The sequence below is a fragment of the Merops nubicus genome, unplaced genomic scaffold (genome assembly GCF_000691845.1).
Source record: "Merops nubicus isolate BGI_N331 unplaced genomic scaffold, ASM69184v1 scaffold17489, whole genome shotgun sequence".
Lineage (NCBI taxonomy): Eukaryota > Metazoa > Chordata > Aves > Coraciiformes > Meropidae > Merops > Merops nubicus.
This window is the reverse complement of record NW_008631840.1, coordinates 965-18,537: the sequence shown is the minus strand read 5'-3', so window position 1 is coordinate 18,537 and position 17,573 is coordinate 965. Positions and strand designations below refer to the sequence as shown.

The window sequence follows — 17,573 nt, the reverse complement described above, 5'->3', positions numbered from 1 at the left end:
TCCAACCTAAAGGATTCTATGATAACGCACGTTTCCAGCACCACCTGGTGGCTAATAAGTATATCCAAACAAACATACATAGGAAGTAATGCATATGGTTCACTATCCTCCTAGAAGTGGTGAAAAGCAAAAATGAGTCTAATATTCATGCCACTTTTTCTTCCTCTGTCTTTTTATTATGATGACCCCCCAAAAAAAGCCGGCATAGCCCAATCATGCTGCTAATCTACATAAGTAATTGTACAACCCCCAGTGCTTCAGTCAGGACTGTCTTTGTCTCCATTAGAGTAAAATCTCTTTAAAGGCCCACACTGAAAAACTGGCAAACAGATTAGGGTAATGGGTAATGACTATAGCCATGTGGATTTTTTACTCCTGTAGATAACTTCCATATAAGACTGCTTTGAAAAGTGTGAATGGCAGTGGAAATGACTCTGAGGAGCCACAGCAGTCAAAAGAGTGTTGACGCACATGAGATCTAGTGTTGTGTCCATCCAGGTCAAGACAGGGCACAGGAGTAGCTCCAGTGGTGTGGAAGATGAAATGCTGACTCTTTGTGCTCTGAAATGACAGCTAAAAATACTTGTTTAGAAATCTCATCCTGTAACTTGCTAATAGCAAAAAACTCAACAACAAAGCGGAAAAGAGAGACATGCCCCTATAGAAATGAAAAATCCCAAACCACAATGCACATTCACAACATATGAAGTTGGGGTGAAGTAATTTTAAGAAAGAGGCGCAAAACAATCCTTGTGGAGGAACACATTATTTAAGTCTTGTTTATAAAATCTACCTTTCATCCCTTCTTGAAAAAAATCACTTGTTTATTACATTTCACTGATAAATCATAGAAACACTAGTCTTTTGTAGATAAATACATGCCTTGTGTTCTGAAGATATTGAAAAAATATGGATACAATCAGCTGTTTTTCAGATAGTACCCCAGAGTTCAAGGAACGAGTATAGATACTTTTCTTGCTATATCAAACCAAAAATATTAGTCCTTGGATAGCACTTTAATCTTTCTTAGTTTTCCAAAAGCTAAACAGTTAATGACAAACATATCTGAGATAGGCTTAGATGGACTTACAGGTCCTTTTCCCTCTACATTTACTTAGTAAGAAGAGTCAATGATTTCCATTTCTTCAGCTATTAGTTACAGGGAGGCAATAACAGAAGCCAAAATAATACATAGGTCCAAAGCTACAAGCTGTACTAAAGTGCATTCATATCTTGTTTTTTTTCCACCCCCACCCCTGCATACTAGCTTTTCAGTTTCTTTAACTTCTTCCACTAAGGTTTTCTACTTGTTTACACATCATCTGTGATCTGAGATTTGCTGACAATGTCTCTTTCCTAGAGATGCTTCTTTAAAACATCAAGTCAAAAAAGACTTCTTTTTCTGTAGGACTTAAATACAGCATAAAGAAAATGTAGATTTATTTTGTATTGGTCCTTGAAAGTCAAGGTTTAAAGGATAAGCTTCATAAAAACATTTTTCTTATCTACAGAAAGCAAAAACCTCAACTACGCACAGGACTTCAAATTCTAATTTTCTTCTTTGCAGTTTGTATCTGTTCAAACTAGGATTAGCACCGCAGATCCAGGACCTACTGGGAAAAGTAGACTTCACAGGTAATAAACTGGTTATCTGATTATATGTTAGATGGTTTCTTCACCCTGTAAATCTGCTAACATTGTACATATTTTCCATTGTGGTCTTTCTCCTCCCACAAGGTTGTTCTGAGAACATCCTAATTAAATAGGGGGGAGGCTGCTATTTTTAATGAATGTCAGTCTCTGAAGGACAGAAGGGACTGAATTTGCATGGAATATTTGTCACATATTAGATTCCTTCAAAATTGGCAGCAAAAACTGCCAAGCAGCTCTGGCCATGAGTGCTTTAAAGAACATTGCACTTGAATTTCTAGGTATGATGATTCATAATTAAATTCTTATGCTTTTGTTCTGATTTTTTTTTTTTTTTTTGTGAACAGAGGAAGAAATCAGCAACATGCGAAAAGAGCTAGAGAAGTATGGTATACAGATGCCATCTTTCAGTAAAATTGGTGGGATTCTGGCCAGTGAATTATCAGTGGATGAAGCTGCATGTAAGTGTAGCTCCTGTTCCACTTTCTACTGGATAATTCAACAGAACACTAACAAAATATTTTTTGTTTTAATTTGCATAGTTTGCAACCTTGTGAGAAATAAGAAAAGCAAGCAAATTTTCACTCCCATCAGACCGCATTATTGTTACAAAACCTCTTGCAATTTCTCAGTCTGCATTTTTGATCATCTCCATTAATCATAGGAAGTGATAGCAGAAACAAAAATTTTCTTAAATCTTCTTAAGCTTCAAAAGCTTAAATCTTCTGTATAGGCTTAATGCTTTGATAGCCAGTGCTCTTCTAGAATGACTGAGCTCTGCACTGTAGGGAGACACAATGGGAACAAGGTGTCTTCGTTATGCCTTCTTCCTATGTTGGGTTCTTGCAGTTTTCCTCAAACACCCACTCAGGCTGCTGTGAGGACAAGGCATTGTTACAGATATCCACCACCATACATGAAAAAATTGTCTATGTGGAGGAACCACTTACCTCCATGGGCAGTTTTCAACCTGACTGCTGTCATGTCACCCACAGCATGGTAGAGCCCTGTAGAAGAGCACATCCTGCTGGCACATCTGAAATAAGCTTTTCCTTTTTAGGGGGTTTGGTGCACAGTTTTGGTCCTTTTGAGTCTGAAGGTGTTTCTTAGAACAGCTTCCACTCAAAAACAAATTAAAATGTGGTTTTGCTGCCCAGGCCTTTCCACCTCTAAATCTGTTTTTTCTCTATTTCCGTTTTTTTTTTATGGCATGAAGTGATTCTGTTTTTCTTAATTGCTTGAACTTAAATGACATGAATTGTGTGCACTTAAATCCACACTTGAGTTCTAGTGATTTTGTTTCTGAATCCTAGTCTTTTTTCAGCGAGGCAAACTGAAGAACAGAGGGGCTGGCTTGAGTATGTTCAGTGGAACAGTGAGTCATTGAAACAAATTGGTGACAGTAATGCAACCAGTACACGGGGAGGTGAGGGGAATAAAGGCTGCATTATAAATAGGTTTTGTTGCAACTTTACTAGACCTTGCATAGTAGCATAACTGAAACAAGCTGATTTATGATGATACTTAGTGTGCTGAAATTTCCAGACCTTAACTTGAAACACACCTCCTCGTGTTGATTTGTGTTGCGTTGTATATTTTTGAGCCTGCTATAGCATAATATGTGCATGTTTCTGCAAAGATAGCTCTTAAAATACTGCCTTTGGAAGTTGAGGTAGTTTATCTCCTTTTTTAGCAAGTTTTTAGTGGTTTAGTGACTACTAAGCGTTTTTCCAGGGAGCTTACTTCCTTCTCTGAAGACGAAAGGGTTGCAGCTTCATTCTCTGAAAGCTTATTGTAGTGTGTGTAGGGTTTCCTCCAGCTTCCAAAGTTTTTTCAGTTTCCCATGGAAAAGCAGGCCTTCCTGATGCAGATTCTGTCCCTTTGGGTAAAGACTGTGCTGTAGATAACATGCCCTGCCCCAGAACAGGAAACATCTGCTATGGGAACCCTTATGCACCAGTGAAGTTGGATGTGGAGATCCTGCTGGAGGAAAGGGTCTACCACCCTGCTTCCTAAAAGGAGCAAACAAAAGGACATATGAAGTGAAACAACTGCTGATGACTCCTGTGCTGTCAGCAATACTAGAAATCAGTATGCATGCAGTTGGAATTGCTTTCAGAACGAGCTGAAAGTAAGCCTCTTTACTATTGCATTCCTCAAGACTCACCAGGCTTCTCAGTGTTTCTCTTGGTAGATGGATTCACAACATCCTCCAGAGTTCGCATCTCCCCTAACCATGAGCCTACATTTTGGGTGCTTTTTGCTAGCTCCACTTACATGAGTGAGGCCTCTTGCACAACTGGAAGAGATTGTCCTTCATATGTTTTGTTGTCTGAGGGTGTGGGTGTGATAGGTATGCCTAAGAACAGCAGTCTTCTCTTAGCTCTTGAAGCAGACCTAGGTGTTTATAGACTCATAGAATATTTTAAGTTGGAAGGAATACATAAAGATCAAGTCCAACTCCCCTGCTCTTTAGAGGATGACCTAAAACAACTAAACTATATGACTAAGAGTGTTATCCAGATGCTTCTTGAATTCTGACAGGTTTGGTGCCCTGACTACTTCCCTGGGCCGTCTTTTCCAGTGACTGATCACACTTTGAAGAACCTTTTTCCTAATATCTAATCTGAACTTCTCCTGTTGATAATGTTCAGTGTCAAAGGAATGAGTGTCTCTCTCTGCTTGCTTCTTGTCCACCATGCTAGCTGCTTACGTTTTCCATCTGATGCCATGCTGTACTGAACTAGAGTGAAATCATTTTAGAACAACTTTCGAGCATGAAGTTAATGCTAAGCAATGGATTATCATAGAATAGAATCATTCAGGTTAGAAAAGACCTTCAAGATCATAAAATCCAACTTTCAACCCAGCACTGACAAGTCATCACTAAACCATCTTTCTGAGCACCACAGCTAACTGTCTTTTAAATACCTCCAGGGGTGGTGACTTCTTTTCCCTGGGCAGCCTGTTCCACCACTTAACAATCCTTTTAATGAAGAAATTCTTCCTAATGTCCAATCTAACCCTCCCCTCATACAACTTGAGGCTGGTTCCTCTTGTCCTATCACCTGATACCCAGGAGAAGAGACTGACACCCAGCATGCTACAACTTTCTTTGAGGTAGTTGTAAAGAGCAATAAGGCTTCCCCTGAGCCTCCTTCTCTCCAGGCTAAACAACCCCAGTTCCTTCAGCTGCTCCTCATAAGACTTGTGCTCTAGACCTTTTGCCATCTTTATTGCCCTTCTTTAGACATGCTCCAGCACCTCAATGTCTTTCTTGTAGAGAGGGGCCCAAAACTGAACACAGTATTTCAGGCATGGTCTTATGACTGCTGAATACAGAGGGATGATCAATTCCCTGGTCCTCCTGGCCATGCTGTTTCTAACACAAGCAAAGGATGTTGGTTGCCTTGGCTACCTGGGCACACTACCTGATATTCAGCTGGCTGTTGACCAGCACCCTCAGATCTTTTTTCACTGAGTAGCCTTCCAGCTGCTCTTCCCTAAGCATATAGCGTTGAATGAGGTTGTTGTGACTCAAGTGCAAGACCTGACACTTGGCCTTGTTGAACCTCATGCTGTTGGCCCTGGCCTGTCCAGATCCATGTGTAGAGCCTCCCTACCCTCAAGCAGATAAATACACCTGCTTAACTTGGTGTTTTCTGTGAAGTGACTGAGGGTGCTCTCAATCCCCTCATCTAGAACAGTGGTAGAGTCACTAAAAAGATTAGGGCCCACTACTGAGCCCTGTGGAACACCATTTTTGACCAGCTGCCAACTGGACGCAACTCCATTCACCACAACTCTTCAGGCTCGGCCATACAGCAATTTTTTTTTTTTTTTTTTTTTTTTTAACCAGTGAAGCTGACAGCTAGGCAAGCTGCTCCAGTAACTGCCTTCTCTGAGAATCTATAGCTCCACTTCATGCTTTGTTTGCCCATGTTGATTTTTCCAGTGGTCTACTCTTAGGTTCCACTTCCCTAATTTGTACACTCTTCTGTTTTTCTGAAAGCGCAAGTTTCCTAATTATTCACAGGCATCTTTCATTTTTCATTCCTCGAAAGAAACTGAAAGGCTTTAAACTCAGATATATAGACCCTCAGTTAAACTTATTTTTAAAAAGTGCTTTATGTTGAATGCTTTTCACTTGTTTAGCAAAACCATGCCAGGTTATGTAAGCAGGTAAATACTGATCAAATAAAGAAAGACAGCACTCAAGTTTTCTTTCACTTGTCTCATTGATAACATGAAAGTAAATCCTAGACAAGCTGCTGTGTACCTCCTTTGCGGTAAGATCTAGACAAATGTTTATCAGGAGTTACGTTTTATGTAGTCATGTCTGTAAAATCTTTGCGATTAGTGTGCCATCAGACAGTTGTTTGGATCTCTGTGGCATGCAGGTCCAGAAAAACTGTGGTTCTAGTGAAAGTCCTTCATCTAAACTGATCTTAGGGCCAAATGCATACAGGGGGAATATCTGGCAGTGCTGTTGGCCGTTACACTATATCTATTTCAGCTGGAAGTCATTTTGATGTCATACATTCGTGTAAACTTGATTTGTGGAAAAAGAACATTTCCAACTCTTAATGGAGTGAAGCACTTGCTCAGTAGATCAAGTTTTCTTGTTTTTTCAAAGGAAAGGTTTATCATTTAAACTGGCCAATGGCTGTATTGAATATTACAGCTTTTTTTCCCTCTTTTCCTGTGCAGTAAGATTTTGGGAACTCTGCAAAGCTCTCCAAGTGTTCTTTCCCTCTATTTGAAGCTTGCTGTCCTGTGGCTTTGCAGGTGATAGGAGTAGGGACTGTTACATCACTGTCTCTCTGGTTCTCTAGCTGCTCAGTGAGATCCTCAGTTTGTCCCAGGCAGGCTTAGATGTGGTATGCAGGGCTGCACCCTACCTCCTGCCTGGAGAGTCTTAACTACATTTTTTGGAGGACAAGTTTCATGGAGTTGGAATTTCCTTATTCTTGTGTAGCATCATTCAGATATATAGTTAGTTTAGACACTACTTTCATATCCCTTCTATCCGTATCATCATGAAAGGAGCTTTAAGAGGAAAAACTGGCAAAAACATTTTCAATTCCTGCATAGTTGCCTTCTAAATGACATAGCACTTAAGCAACAAAATGCAACTCATGTTTTTTTGTCAGTAAACTAGTAACCCTTAGTTTGGATAACAGTGAACATGGTACAGATGTGCCACCTTTGAGGAGACATAGTGCTTTTCTTGCTGCGGTCTAGAGGATACCTTAGGAGTGGGATGTTTGAAGGAGAATATATAAACTATTGAACACATGTGAACTATTGAACTCATTTCAAATCAAAGAAACAGTGACAGTTTTCAAAGTTTTTGTTTCCTGAAACTTAGCATTGTGATTTCGATTTTAGTGCATGCAGCAGTAATAGCAATTAACGAAGCTATTGAGAAGGGAATAGCTGAGCAAACTATCACAACGCTGATGAACCCAAACGCAATGTTGCTAAACGTGGATGAGGAACTTGCACAAGACTATCAGAATGAACTCTTTGAAGCTAAAAGGAGAAAAGAATCAAATTCAAGACTTAAGGTAGTAGTACTTTACCATTCCTAGTATACATGTTCCTTCATGTTGCCTCTCATGCTCTAGTACTACCAACTAAAAAACGAACTTAAAATACTTTTTAAAACTAGCACAGTTCAGGAAAAATCTCACTTTCAGGCTAAAGCAGATACATAATGGTGATGCCAACAAGCTGACAGCAAATTTTATTAGAATATGATGACTATGAATAGGATGTAGCTTAATTTTGGCCAAAGGATAAAATACCATAAAACTGGAAAAAGATTGGTTTCCCTCTGTCCACGGCTTTCTGTTTTAAAAGTTGCAAAATAATGATGCATATTTTTGAGCATAAAACATAACCTCTGCCACAGACCTTTAATGTGAAATTATTTGCTTTGTTTCTTATAGGAGGACTAATGCTTTCTGTAGTTTAAAAGCGTTATTTTTTGTGGTTATTTTACAGGAATCAGAAAATGCTTGAAATATTGCTTATTACCATGAAGTGCTAATTTCTTTAGTTCACATGATCAACAAATTCCTTCACAAATACATCCAGCAGATATTCCAGCTGACACAGTTTTAATGACTCTCACTAATAGCTTTTCTCTCTGCAAAGTTTTTGTGTTACTAGCAACAACTTTGTTTTCTTAGAACGGCACTATCTCTGAGGAAGAGAGAGACGTCTATGAAGAGCTGCTGACACAAGATGAGATTCAAGGCAATATCAATAAGATAAACAGTAAGCCATTCTGGATCCTTACAGAAGCGTGCACTTAACACATGATCTCCCAGATTTCAGCTGAACATGACCTGATTCCCCATGAACAAACAAACAAAATATTTCTGTGGAAACTTATATGTGGAAGTAGCTAATATTTGTCCATAAGAGTTTTTTCTTGCTGCTCCTTCACTACTAATCCTTTGGGGTGCTAATGTCTGTGTTTGTGGTTTTTGCTGTAAGGATTCTTCAGTTGAAAATCAAGTCATTTATTGCCTGCTTTTTTTCCTTTACTCTTGAGTTCCTTTTGCGTGCACAATACTGTAAATTTTGACCCCCTCTGCTATATAGAGCCAAAATTCACTAATAAGGTTCCCCTTAGCTGAGGTTGAACTGCTCCCACATGGCCATGCACAGAAGCAGAGACTCTGTAGGATTGCTCTCAAAATAGGTAATACTCTGCTAGATGAAGATTGCCACCCTAGCTGGCTTTTACAACCAGTGAGATGCTGGCAGCCATGGACCTTTTTTTTCCACCACAAAAGTGTATTTGCTGTTTATAAGCACTGTTTTCATTTCAGTTCATGTAGGTTTAGACCATGTGAATGAGGCTATTGACTGGCAAGATGAAGTGGCACTGATGGCAGGTTTGAACCATCCTGCTCTGAGCCTACTTGAAGTTCTGCCACAAAATTCCACATGGTACCTATTGCAATTATGTGACTCTAAAGAACAGGGAATGCAGGTAACTGAATGGAACAAGTACTATGCATCAGACTGTATTTTTTTAGCTGATATTAATCCAGAGAGAAATTGCTTTTAGTTTGCCTTCAGCGTAACTTGTGAAACAGTTTTATAAAGGCTTTAGAATAGTTGACTTAATATCAACACCAAAATGCATTTGGTAAAAAGAGCATGATGTTCTTATAAGTAGTTACTACGATATAAGAAGAAAATTTGAAATATAGCATGCAGCCCCTGGTACTGTTTGCTTTGAAAATGAGTTGTAACTTGAGTACAACAAACTAATCCTTAACAGCAAACGCAAGAGCCAGTTGAGCTTTAAGGGGGAAAAAAAAAAAGCCATAATTTTCAGTACGATGAAAATCACAAGGAAAGATTAATGCTATGTTTACTGTGACATTGTATTTGATGCACAAAGGAAATTACAACAAAATCCTAGTGGCCTGTCAAGGGGTTTTATCCCTTATCTCCCATTAAAAGCATAATTAAATCTTTTTTTCTGATCTGTTAGAAAGCAGGGGTTCCATATATGTTGGACAAAAGTGAAATACAGAAAGAAGTTAGTGTTGCCAATGAGGAAGCTGAGGCTCACAGGCTTAGTGAGTAACTTTTAATACTCATTTTTTACCCTCGATGTTTAGTTATGTTAAATTGATTAATTGAATCCACCATTTCTTGCATGTAAAAAAGGTTTCTCCAACTGAAACCATATGCATTGCATTTTGTATTTTGTAACTGTTCTCAGTGTCACAGTTGCCAAGTCACCCACCTATGCTGCATTGGATATACTCTTATCTGAGGTACCTAATCCATCTTTCTTCGAATAATAACCCACTGGTAAAGACATTAGCTAGAATCAAAGACAATGCATGGCTTGATGGCTTGAACAGATACATATCAGTGCAGAATTAATATTCACGTGGGAGCAATGATCGAGTGATCCTTGTAGAATAGAATGACCACAAAAAAGATTATTTAGCAGTTGTATCATGGAGGAAAAAGTTTTTTTGAAACACGTACCTACTTCTAACCTGTTCTCACCCTGCTAAGAATGTCACAAGACACAGGTTACAGTTAGTAAAAATTATAGTTAAGGGGGATCTAAATTTGCAGTGCATGTATTGCTGCTTTTGACTGGAAACTTATTTGCTAGGAAGTTCAGCCTTGGTTAAACTGCTGTCATTTCACGCTACAACTGGGCATGGCTTAGTGGCTGTTTCGTCTCTGGTATTGCAATGCTTTAAATCCAGGCTGATTGCTTTTGTAATGTCACTTAAAGGCTCTACAGTCAGGTCAGCTTAAGCCAGGCCACAAATTTGATCTGCTACCTCAAATGTTAGCTTATTTTAGACTGGTTAGACATGGTAAGCAGTACTTATCTGAAAGAGTTGCTCCTTGGGAATGGAAATGAAGAAAAATGTGCTATATGAAAAGCAATAACACCAATTTGAACAGCAATCTTATTTCTTAGGTTTCATTTGAAAAGGAAAAGTAGTGTTTTTTCATATTGGAATGTGAACAATGTAAAGTGTGTTTTGCAAATTGCATGCTCAGTTCCTGAAGAAGAAATCAGTAGCTTGGTTATTGACTGCAGACCTAGCACACTTGTGGGCTCTGATTCTTTTCCTCCTTGCTCTTTTCTCTAAAGAAGCATGCACAGCATGCACACCACAGCTTTGAGAGCTTTTCCTTTTTCTAACCTCAGGAGTAGCCTATAGAGAAAGCCTTCAAGAATAACATGGCCCCCTATGGCCATGGTTCAGAGCAGTTGAAACAAGAGTCAAGGTGCTTGCTTAGGTGGGCCTGGTTACTCAGTCTGTGTTGTACAGTAAGATCTGAGTGCTTCTGCATATGTGAACTGTGGATGGTTTCTGCAGTACAAGCAGTCTTGCACAGACTTGAACAGTCAGTCATGACAAAAAACATTGCGTGGATAATAGTATACAGAAAAACCATATGATAAGGTGGAGGACATAGGAGTTATTTTGCTGATGGAAATGACATTTGCATAATTGTCACTCTACTCTGACACATGCACTCTAACCATCAAGGTTTTTTCCCTTTGTGCAAGACCAGAACAATCCCTTGTACAACGTGTTCCTGGGTGTGTCCTGCTTGGGTTTCTTCAGAGGTGGTTCCTCCAGATGTGCAATGACAGTGGCTCTGACTAAACCAAGGGGTGTTGTAAGGTTGTTGCAGATGCCCAAGTGCAAAGTGTGTTTCAGCATTTTTCTGTCAGGATTCAAACCTGAAGTCAGTTCAGTGAAAAGCAAAGCAGGCAAGTTGTTCAGATACTGAAAAAGGTTGAACTCGTACTCCTCTGTTTAATTTTAAATTTGACCTGTAGAGAAAGGGATAACTTCTAGATGGTAGTGCTTCTGAAGACTGATCTACACTGTTAGACAAGTAAACAGATGATGGCACATGGAGGAAGTTCTAGAAGCTGTAGCATATGGTTTTCTGTATCAGTTTAGCTACTGAAATTCCTAACCCCCAACAAATTTGATTGACGTCTACCAGGCCTCCTGAAATGGACAATAAAAACAGCATTGGCATTGGTGCTGCAAGGCAGGCTTGCTGTAGCTAGCTGTATTAGGTCCTTAGGTCATGTCAACAGGAAGAGGTGAGTGAGGAAATGGGGCACAGAAGAAAAGTGCTTGGAGTGAAGAGAGACCAAGGTGCTGGAGGTGACATACCTAGCAATACCTTCCACAAGCAAACCCAGGAGGAATGTAAAGTCTTCGTCCATGGTAGGATGGGGTCAGTCCTTGTTTTGTGTTAAAGGTACAAAAAGAAGTTTCTGATATCTAGAAGTCCAGAAACATTGAAGTCCTCCAGTCAATTATTTGAATACACTTTTTGCAACATTCAGCAGTTGTATCTTGAAGAATCTCACAGAAACATTTTTTTTCCTCTAATGACAGAAAATTATGTTATTTGGAATAACCTAATTGTCATCTACATAGCATAAAGAGAAAATGGCATATGACATTTAAAAGGCTTTTCTTTCCCTGCTGTTCTCTAGAACTTATAGCAGTTGACAATATCAATACTGCAATTTGTAACTGTGATCCTAGTAAAACAGTCGTTGCACTGATGAAACCGGAGGCACAGCTGCCTGTTGTTCACTCATTTGCTGCTGCTCTTTATCAGACTGAGCTGTTCAACCTCCAACAACAGAATGCTGTGGTAAGAGTGAAAAGCTTACAACCTGCTCACTAATATTATGTAGTCAGCCCATGAAAGAGCACAAATATAGCATGTTGTTGTGTAATATCAGACTTAATTCTCTTGCCATGGTGTTACATAGTGCATGAATGGTTTTGGTTGAATAGTCAATACTGTACCACAAAATTTGTTTCTTGACATACTTTGCTCTGGCTGAGCTCTTGTGTTGCAACAAATCGACTGATGTTTTTTAATTGTTGCATGCTCTTAATGAGGACTAACTCTGTTTTATATATTGTGTAGAAAAGTAATCCCCTGCTATGAATGTAATACCAGAATAGATGGGACTCTGGGGCACAAGAAGGAAAGGCTGAAGAGATGTGTAGAGAATCCAGTAAGCTCTGCTACCAGTGTTGTTAATTTGACATGACAGTGACTAGGAAATTTGCCAGGCTTTTAAAATCAAGTCCATCTTCTTGATGGTATCTAGATGGTGTAACAACTTCATTAAGCTGCTGATTTAGCTTCCTGACTGTGGTACATTATTGCTCTACAGAACTACCTGGCACATGATGAACTGTCTATTGCAGTAGAAATGTTGTCAGCTGTTGTGTTGCTAAACCAGGCCTTGGAAAATAAGGACATCCTAAAGATAAAGAATCACCTCAGAAACCCATGCATTTGCTTCAATAATCTGGAAGAGGAAAACTTTGAACGGTAAAGGTTCATTTTGTCTTGTCTGGATAAGACTTGGCAACTTCTGTAAAAGGTTAAGTAGGCATTTTGCTAGGTGGGCTGTCCTGTGTTGTAGCTATGAAGTTGAAAGAGCTGCAAGATAGACATCTATGTTATAAGTTAATAATGGATTGTGACAATTGCTGAACTAGTCATGTCCACAAGTATAAACTATCACACAACCTCATATGTTTGAGGGCAGAGGATGTTAGGTGCAGGGAAAATGTCCTCAGAGAGCAAACATAATGATCTGACAAGAACTTTTGCAGACGCAAATGTGATCTAGCTGTAGCTGGATACAGTTAATCAGTAACCTCCCTGCCATACTGAAAGAAGATCTTTGGAACGAGATAATCTTTAATGCCTTAAAGTACAGGAGGCCCCTTAAAACACAGCTGACCCTTTTTTGCTTGAGAATTGCCAAGGTCAAAAAAAAAAAATAGAACAGTCTTGCTTGCTAAAAGCTGAGTACGATGCTGTGGTATATGTGCATGTTCAGCATTAAATTATTTCCTTCACTCAGCTGCCAGCTGCTTGCACTGCCACATACCTAACATGTCACAGCCATGGGCTGCTACATCTGTGCTCTTCTCTGTGTCTGCAAAAAATACCGGGCAACACCATGAATTGAGACCTGAGCCCCCAGTATGCAAATGGGAGTGTGGGGACATGAGCACCGGCCCATAGTCATCAGTGGTGGAAACCTCCATGTGCTCCTGAAAGACATTACTAGGCAAAAGTGACAGCAGTGGTTGAAGATCTTCACCAGGCTGATACATCTGCACATATGAATCTGGGTGCAGCCCTTGCTAGATGTCTCAAAGCTGTAAGGAAGGCGGTCAGGGTAGTAATCGGAGGCCAAAGTTTTGATTAGACGAAGTAAAATGCCATAAGATGGATCAAAATTAATCTCCCACTTGGCCTTTGCCAATATTAGGTGGTGCTTATGGGCAAGAGAAGCTATATTATAACTGCGCAGAAATGGGCCCAAACATCTTCAAGTGCAGCATTTTTGGCTAGTCTTACTGTGACCTAATCTTTAGATTACGCTGCCAGTCAATACAAATGAAACACTAGGAACTAGTTGGAGCAGAGAATAAAATAAAATTTTATAAAGCCCTATGTAAATCTGTGTTCCCAGCTATATGTTGAATATTGTAGGAGCTTTGATTGCACAATACCAGAAGGACTACAGTAGAGCTAGGAAGAGTTCAGAGAAGGATACAGCGTTGAATCGCTTTCTACCAGAAGAGATTAACTTGTTAGAGATGTGTATCCTCGAAGAGATAATTTAGGGGAAAGTATGAAAGAGGTCTGCAAAAGTATGTATGGTTTGGGGAAAGTTAATAAAAGTTGCTAGCTTCTCTTACAGCTTTAGTTTTTATTGTATGATGAGAGCTAGGGTGAGAAAAGATTGGACACTATCGAATATCAAGTTTAAAAATTACATAAGGAGATGCCATCTCCCAAAACGCTTTAATAGCAGGACTCATTCCTGAAGAATATATGATTTCAAATTAGACTAGCTAATTTAATGGATCACAGCATTGTTTGCAACTATTTGAAGTGCTATGTAGCCTCTAGTTCAGGAAACCCTTAAATGCAAGCTGCTGAGTGCTGGAAGGGCATATCTGAGCAGGAAATTATTCTCTCCTGTATGGTTTCTGGCAGCCATTCATTTCTCAGGCTTCTGCCATAAATAGGAACAGGTATTTGATCTGGCATATTGTTGCAGTTGTATGGTTGATTCAGGAATACAAACATTAATTAGCCTACCTATACATGTGTTTACACTGCTGCAAAGGTTTCCAGATCATCTTGATCTGTGATCCCTCTAGTAAGAGCAGATGCAGGCTACAGAACCTGTGCTTGGAGAACCTCGAGTTGTGAGGAGAGGGACACTATCTTTTTTCATTCCTTCCTTCTGCCCATGACCCATCATCCTCCACATCGACAGAGCATGAAGGTAGCAGGAGGTGCTGCTAGGGCAGAAGTTCTTACCTTTGACTTAGTGTAGCAAGAAGCTGACTATAGTTTCTCCCAAATTTGTCTGTAGCACCATACAGCAAAGGCTATGTATGTTATAGAATCATAGAATCATAGGGGTTGGAAGGGACCTCGAAAGATCATCTAGTGCAACCCCCCTGCCAGAGCAGGGTCACCTAGAGAACACATGTTGTATGTATTACCATCATCCCACATTGCTATGAAAAGTGCTCTAAATTAGTGTACAGGATTTTTTAAGATCCTGAAATGCATGTGTAAAACCAGCCAGGCAGCTTGCATGTCTATACAATTTCTGGCAAAAGATGTTTGAAATTGATTAATTGAAAAAATAATACTAGGCTTTAGATGATGAATGATACATCTAATTCTTTATGGTAGTTTATCCTGTATATGAAATACGCCTGTGTATTTTATATCTTCCTATAGCTATGCTGATACAATATTGTCTATTAAGTCAGAGGCTTCATCTCAAGGCCAAGATTATTTAAGCTGGAATGATATCCAGAACTGCATTGACATGGTTAATATGCAAATTCAAGAAGAAAATGAAAGTAAGTAATTCGTCCTCTACATCCCACACTGAGATGATAGTCTGGTCCTTGGTACATATATTTTGTGCTGAATGGCCTTGTGTAGATGCCCTTCAGAAGGGAAGGGCATTAAATAGTTTTGCATGCCCGTTGATCTTTAAATGTTCTAGAAGTATTCCCATATGTTTTGGCTGGCTGAAAAGTATCGTAGGCTGCCTGCCTTCTGCAGAAATGCCAGAGTTCTGCCCATTTGTTGGTATCTTTCAATATTTGCACTGGATGGTCTCACTTTGGGGATTTTGCAGAAACTAAGCAAATACCATATTGAGGAACAAGGGAAGAAATTACAGGCAATGTACTGTGGAAAAGACTGTCTTAATGTTAAATGATTTCCAAGCCTTCACATTTCACAACGGAGTTAGTAAGAAATTATGCAGTGCAATTATCTGTGCTGCTCTCCTTTTAGGTAACTTGATTTCCTATCTGAGAGTAGTTTCTTATGCCCACTTTTTCTAATGAAGCTGAAGATAACTAATTTTCCCTGAAAGTATGGTGTTATAGTGAATGTCCTAGCTGGTCAATTAGGTTTCAAAAATTATAAAGGACCATCTTTCTCCACTGAATATGGAATTATGATTTTTTTTTTTTATTAAGATTTGAGGCTATCAAGTTATGGCTGATTTGCTGGAGCGAGGGAAGGAGAGGGCAGATTTCATGCTGCTTGCCTTCTGGGAATCAGCCTGGATTATAATCTTAGAGCTTTTGTGAGGCACAGGCTGTTTTGAGGGTGGCACTAATGCATGGTGCACATGCCCTTCCTACACCACTGTCAGTATCACTCGTGCTAGAGCTTCATACTGGTAACAGAAGAAATATTGAAACTGACTGTATGGTTGCTTCTTAATTCTAGTCATGTGTTTTCTGTGGACCCTCAAAGCCTGTTGGCAACCTGTGCCCTCTGGCAGGTTAGGTTGCCGAGCAGTTCTCTTGACTGGCATAATCGCTCTTATGTCTAAATCTGTGCAGTCACCAGCAGTTGGAACACGCCTTCAGAAAGGCAGTTTTACATTAGGAGAGTCAGTCTTTAGTACTAAAATAGCTGCACATAGTTTCAGAGCGACTGGCCTCTGCCCAGGGTTTTGGGGCAGAGAGGGAAGGAAGAAGTATGGTCTGTTTCCCTAAGCAATGTCTTCATGGTCCCTCTTTGGCATTCCAGAAAAATTACTCATTCCCAAAACCTTATGAGGGCATGGATCGGTGACCCCATCAGCTGGGTTATGGTGGGTCTGGGAGAGAGCTGGTGAGAGATGGTCTGCTCCTGGCATAGGTGCTATGCCTCACAGGTGATGGGGAAAACCTTGGCTGGCACTCTGCTGGAGCGGCCTTGGGAAAACACTCAGTACTCTGTGCAGTGCATTTCAGCACTGTCTGGGGGTAAAAGGAAATAAATTTTTAAATGTTGAGACCAGTTTGGAGAACATGATTTAGAGCTTTTATTAAACACACCGCACCATGTTACTTGCTGACTGAAGTCCTGAGTGCCACCAATTTTGAACAATCAAGCGACTTCTCGTAAGATCAGCATAACCAGATTGGTTATTTAAGGCAAAATTCAAAGAAATTAGGTCAAGTTGCTATGAAATGCTGCAGCTGGGAAATCAGTAGGTATAGTTCTGCAGGTCAGGGTTTCAAGTAATCTAGTCTGAAGTCACACAAAAATAAGTCTTACAGCACTGGAGCCAATATGTAGGTGAACATATTTAGATGTAATGCCCAACCTTTCCTTAAGCATCACATAGACACTCTTGCCCTGAAAGTAGCGAAGTCCGTTCTCCTTCTTTTGGTAAGGTTAAATTTGGTTTTCATGAAGAGGTAGATTCAGATGAATAAATAACTGGTAGAAAAGAAACCTGTACAACTTAACAGCATCACATGAATATCTGAGCAAAAATAATTTTAAATCAGCTGCCGTTGCTGCTTCTGCTTCTTGTTACTTGATTTTTCTCTTCTCTGTGTCACTGCTTTGTTTGTACCTGGTATTGGATAAATTGTATCTTTCTTTGATGACTACATCTTTAGTAACTTTTCCATTTCATAGGAATTATTGCAATTGGCCACATTAATGAAGCAATTGACCGAGGATATCCTGAGAAAACTCTAGAAGCCCTACTGTTGCCCACAGCCAAGCTGCAAGACGTGAGACCAATAAATGCAAGGCATTATCAAGATATTCTGCACTGCGCCAAAGCACAGAAGTGCAAGGTTAGAGCTTTGACTGTTGTTTCCCAGAACTGAAATGTCAATTCTTTTCAATTACTTGTGTCCCTGTCCTGTTCCCCAATGTCTGGAACAGCCGTGCCAGTGAGGCTGTAAGTAAGCCAAAGACAACAAACTGCCACTAAGTAATTTTCCGCTACAGTTTATTCTGACTAGCAAAAGGGATTCATTCTCAATGTATTAATACTAAGGCATATT

The 17,573-nt window shown here is 39.7% G+C and overlaps 1 protein-coding gene across 1 annotated transcript; it reads left to right on the top strand.

Moving 5' to 3' along the window:
• Positions 1–1,567: 1,567 nt before the first annotated feature.
• On the top strand, positions 1,568–17,360 carry LOC103780084 (ras GTPase-activating-like protein IQGAP2; the record flags this gene model as incomplete). The annotated part of the gene is made up of 9 exons (XM_008947731.1): positions 1,568–1,635; positions 1,998–2,111; positions 7,042–7,220; positions 7,848–7,935; positions 8,496–8,561; positions 11,684–11,847; positions 12,383–12,543; positions 14,995–15,119; positions 17,197–17,360. Coding segments are annotated over 9 exons (1,129 nt in total), but the record flags the coding sequence as incomplete, so codon positions are not given.
• Between the last annotated feature and the right edge of the window lie 213 nt (positions 17,361–17,573).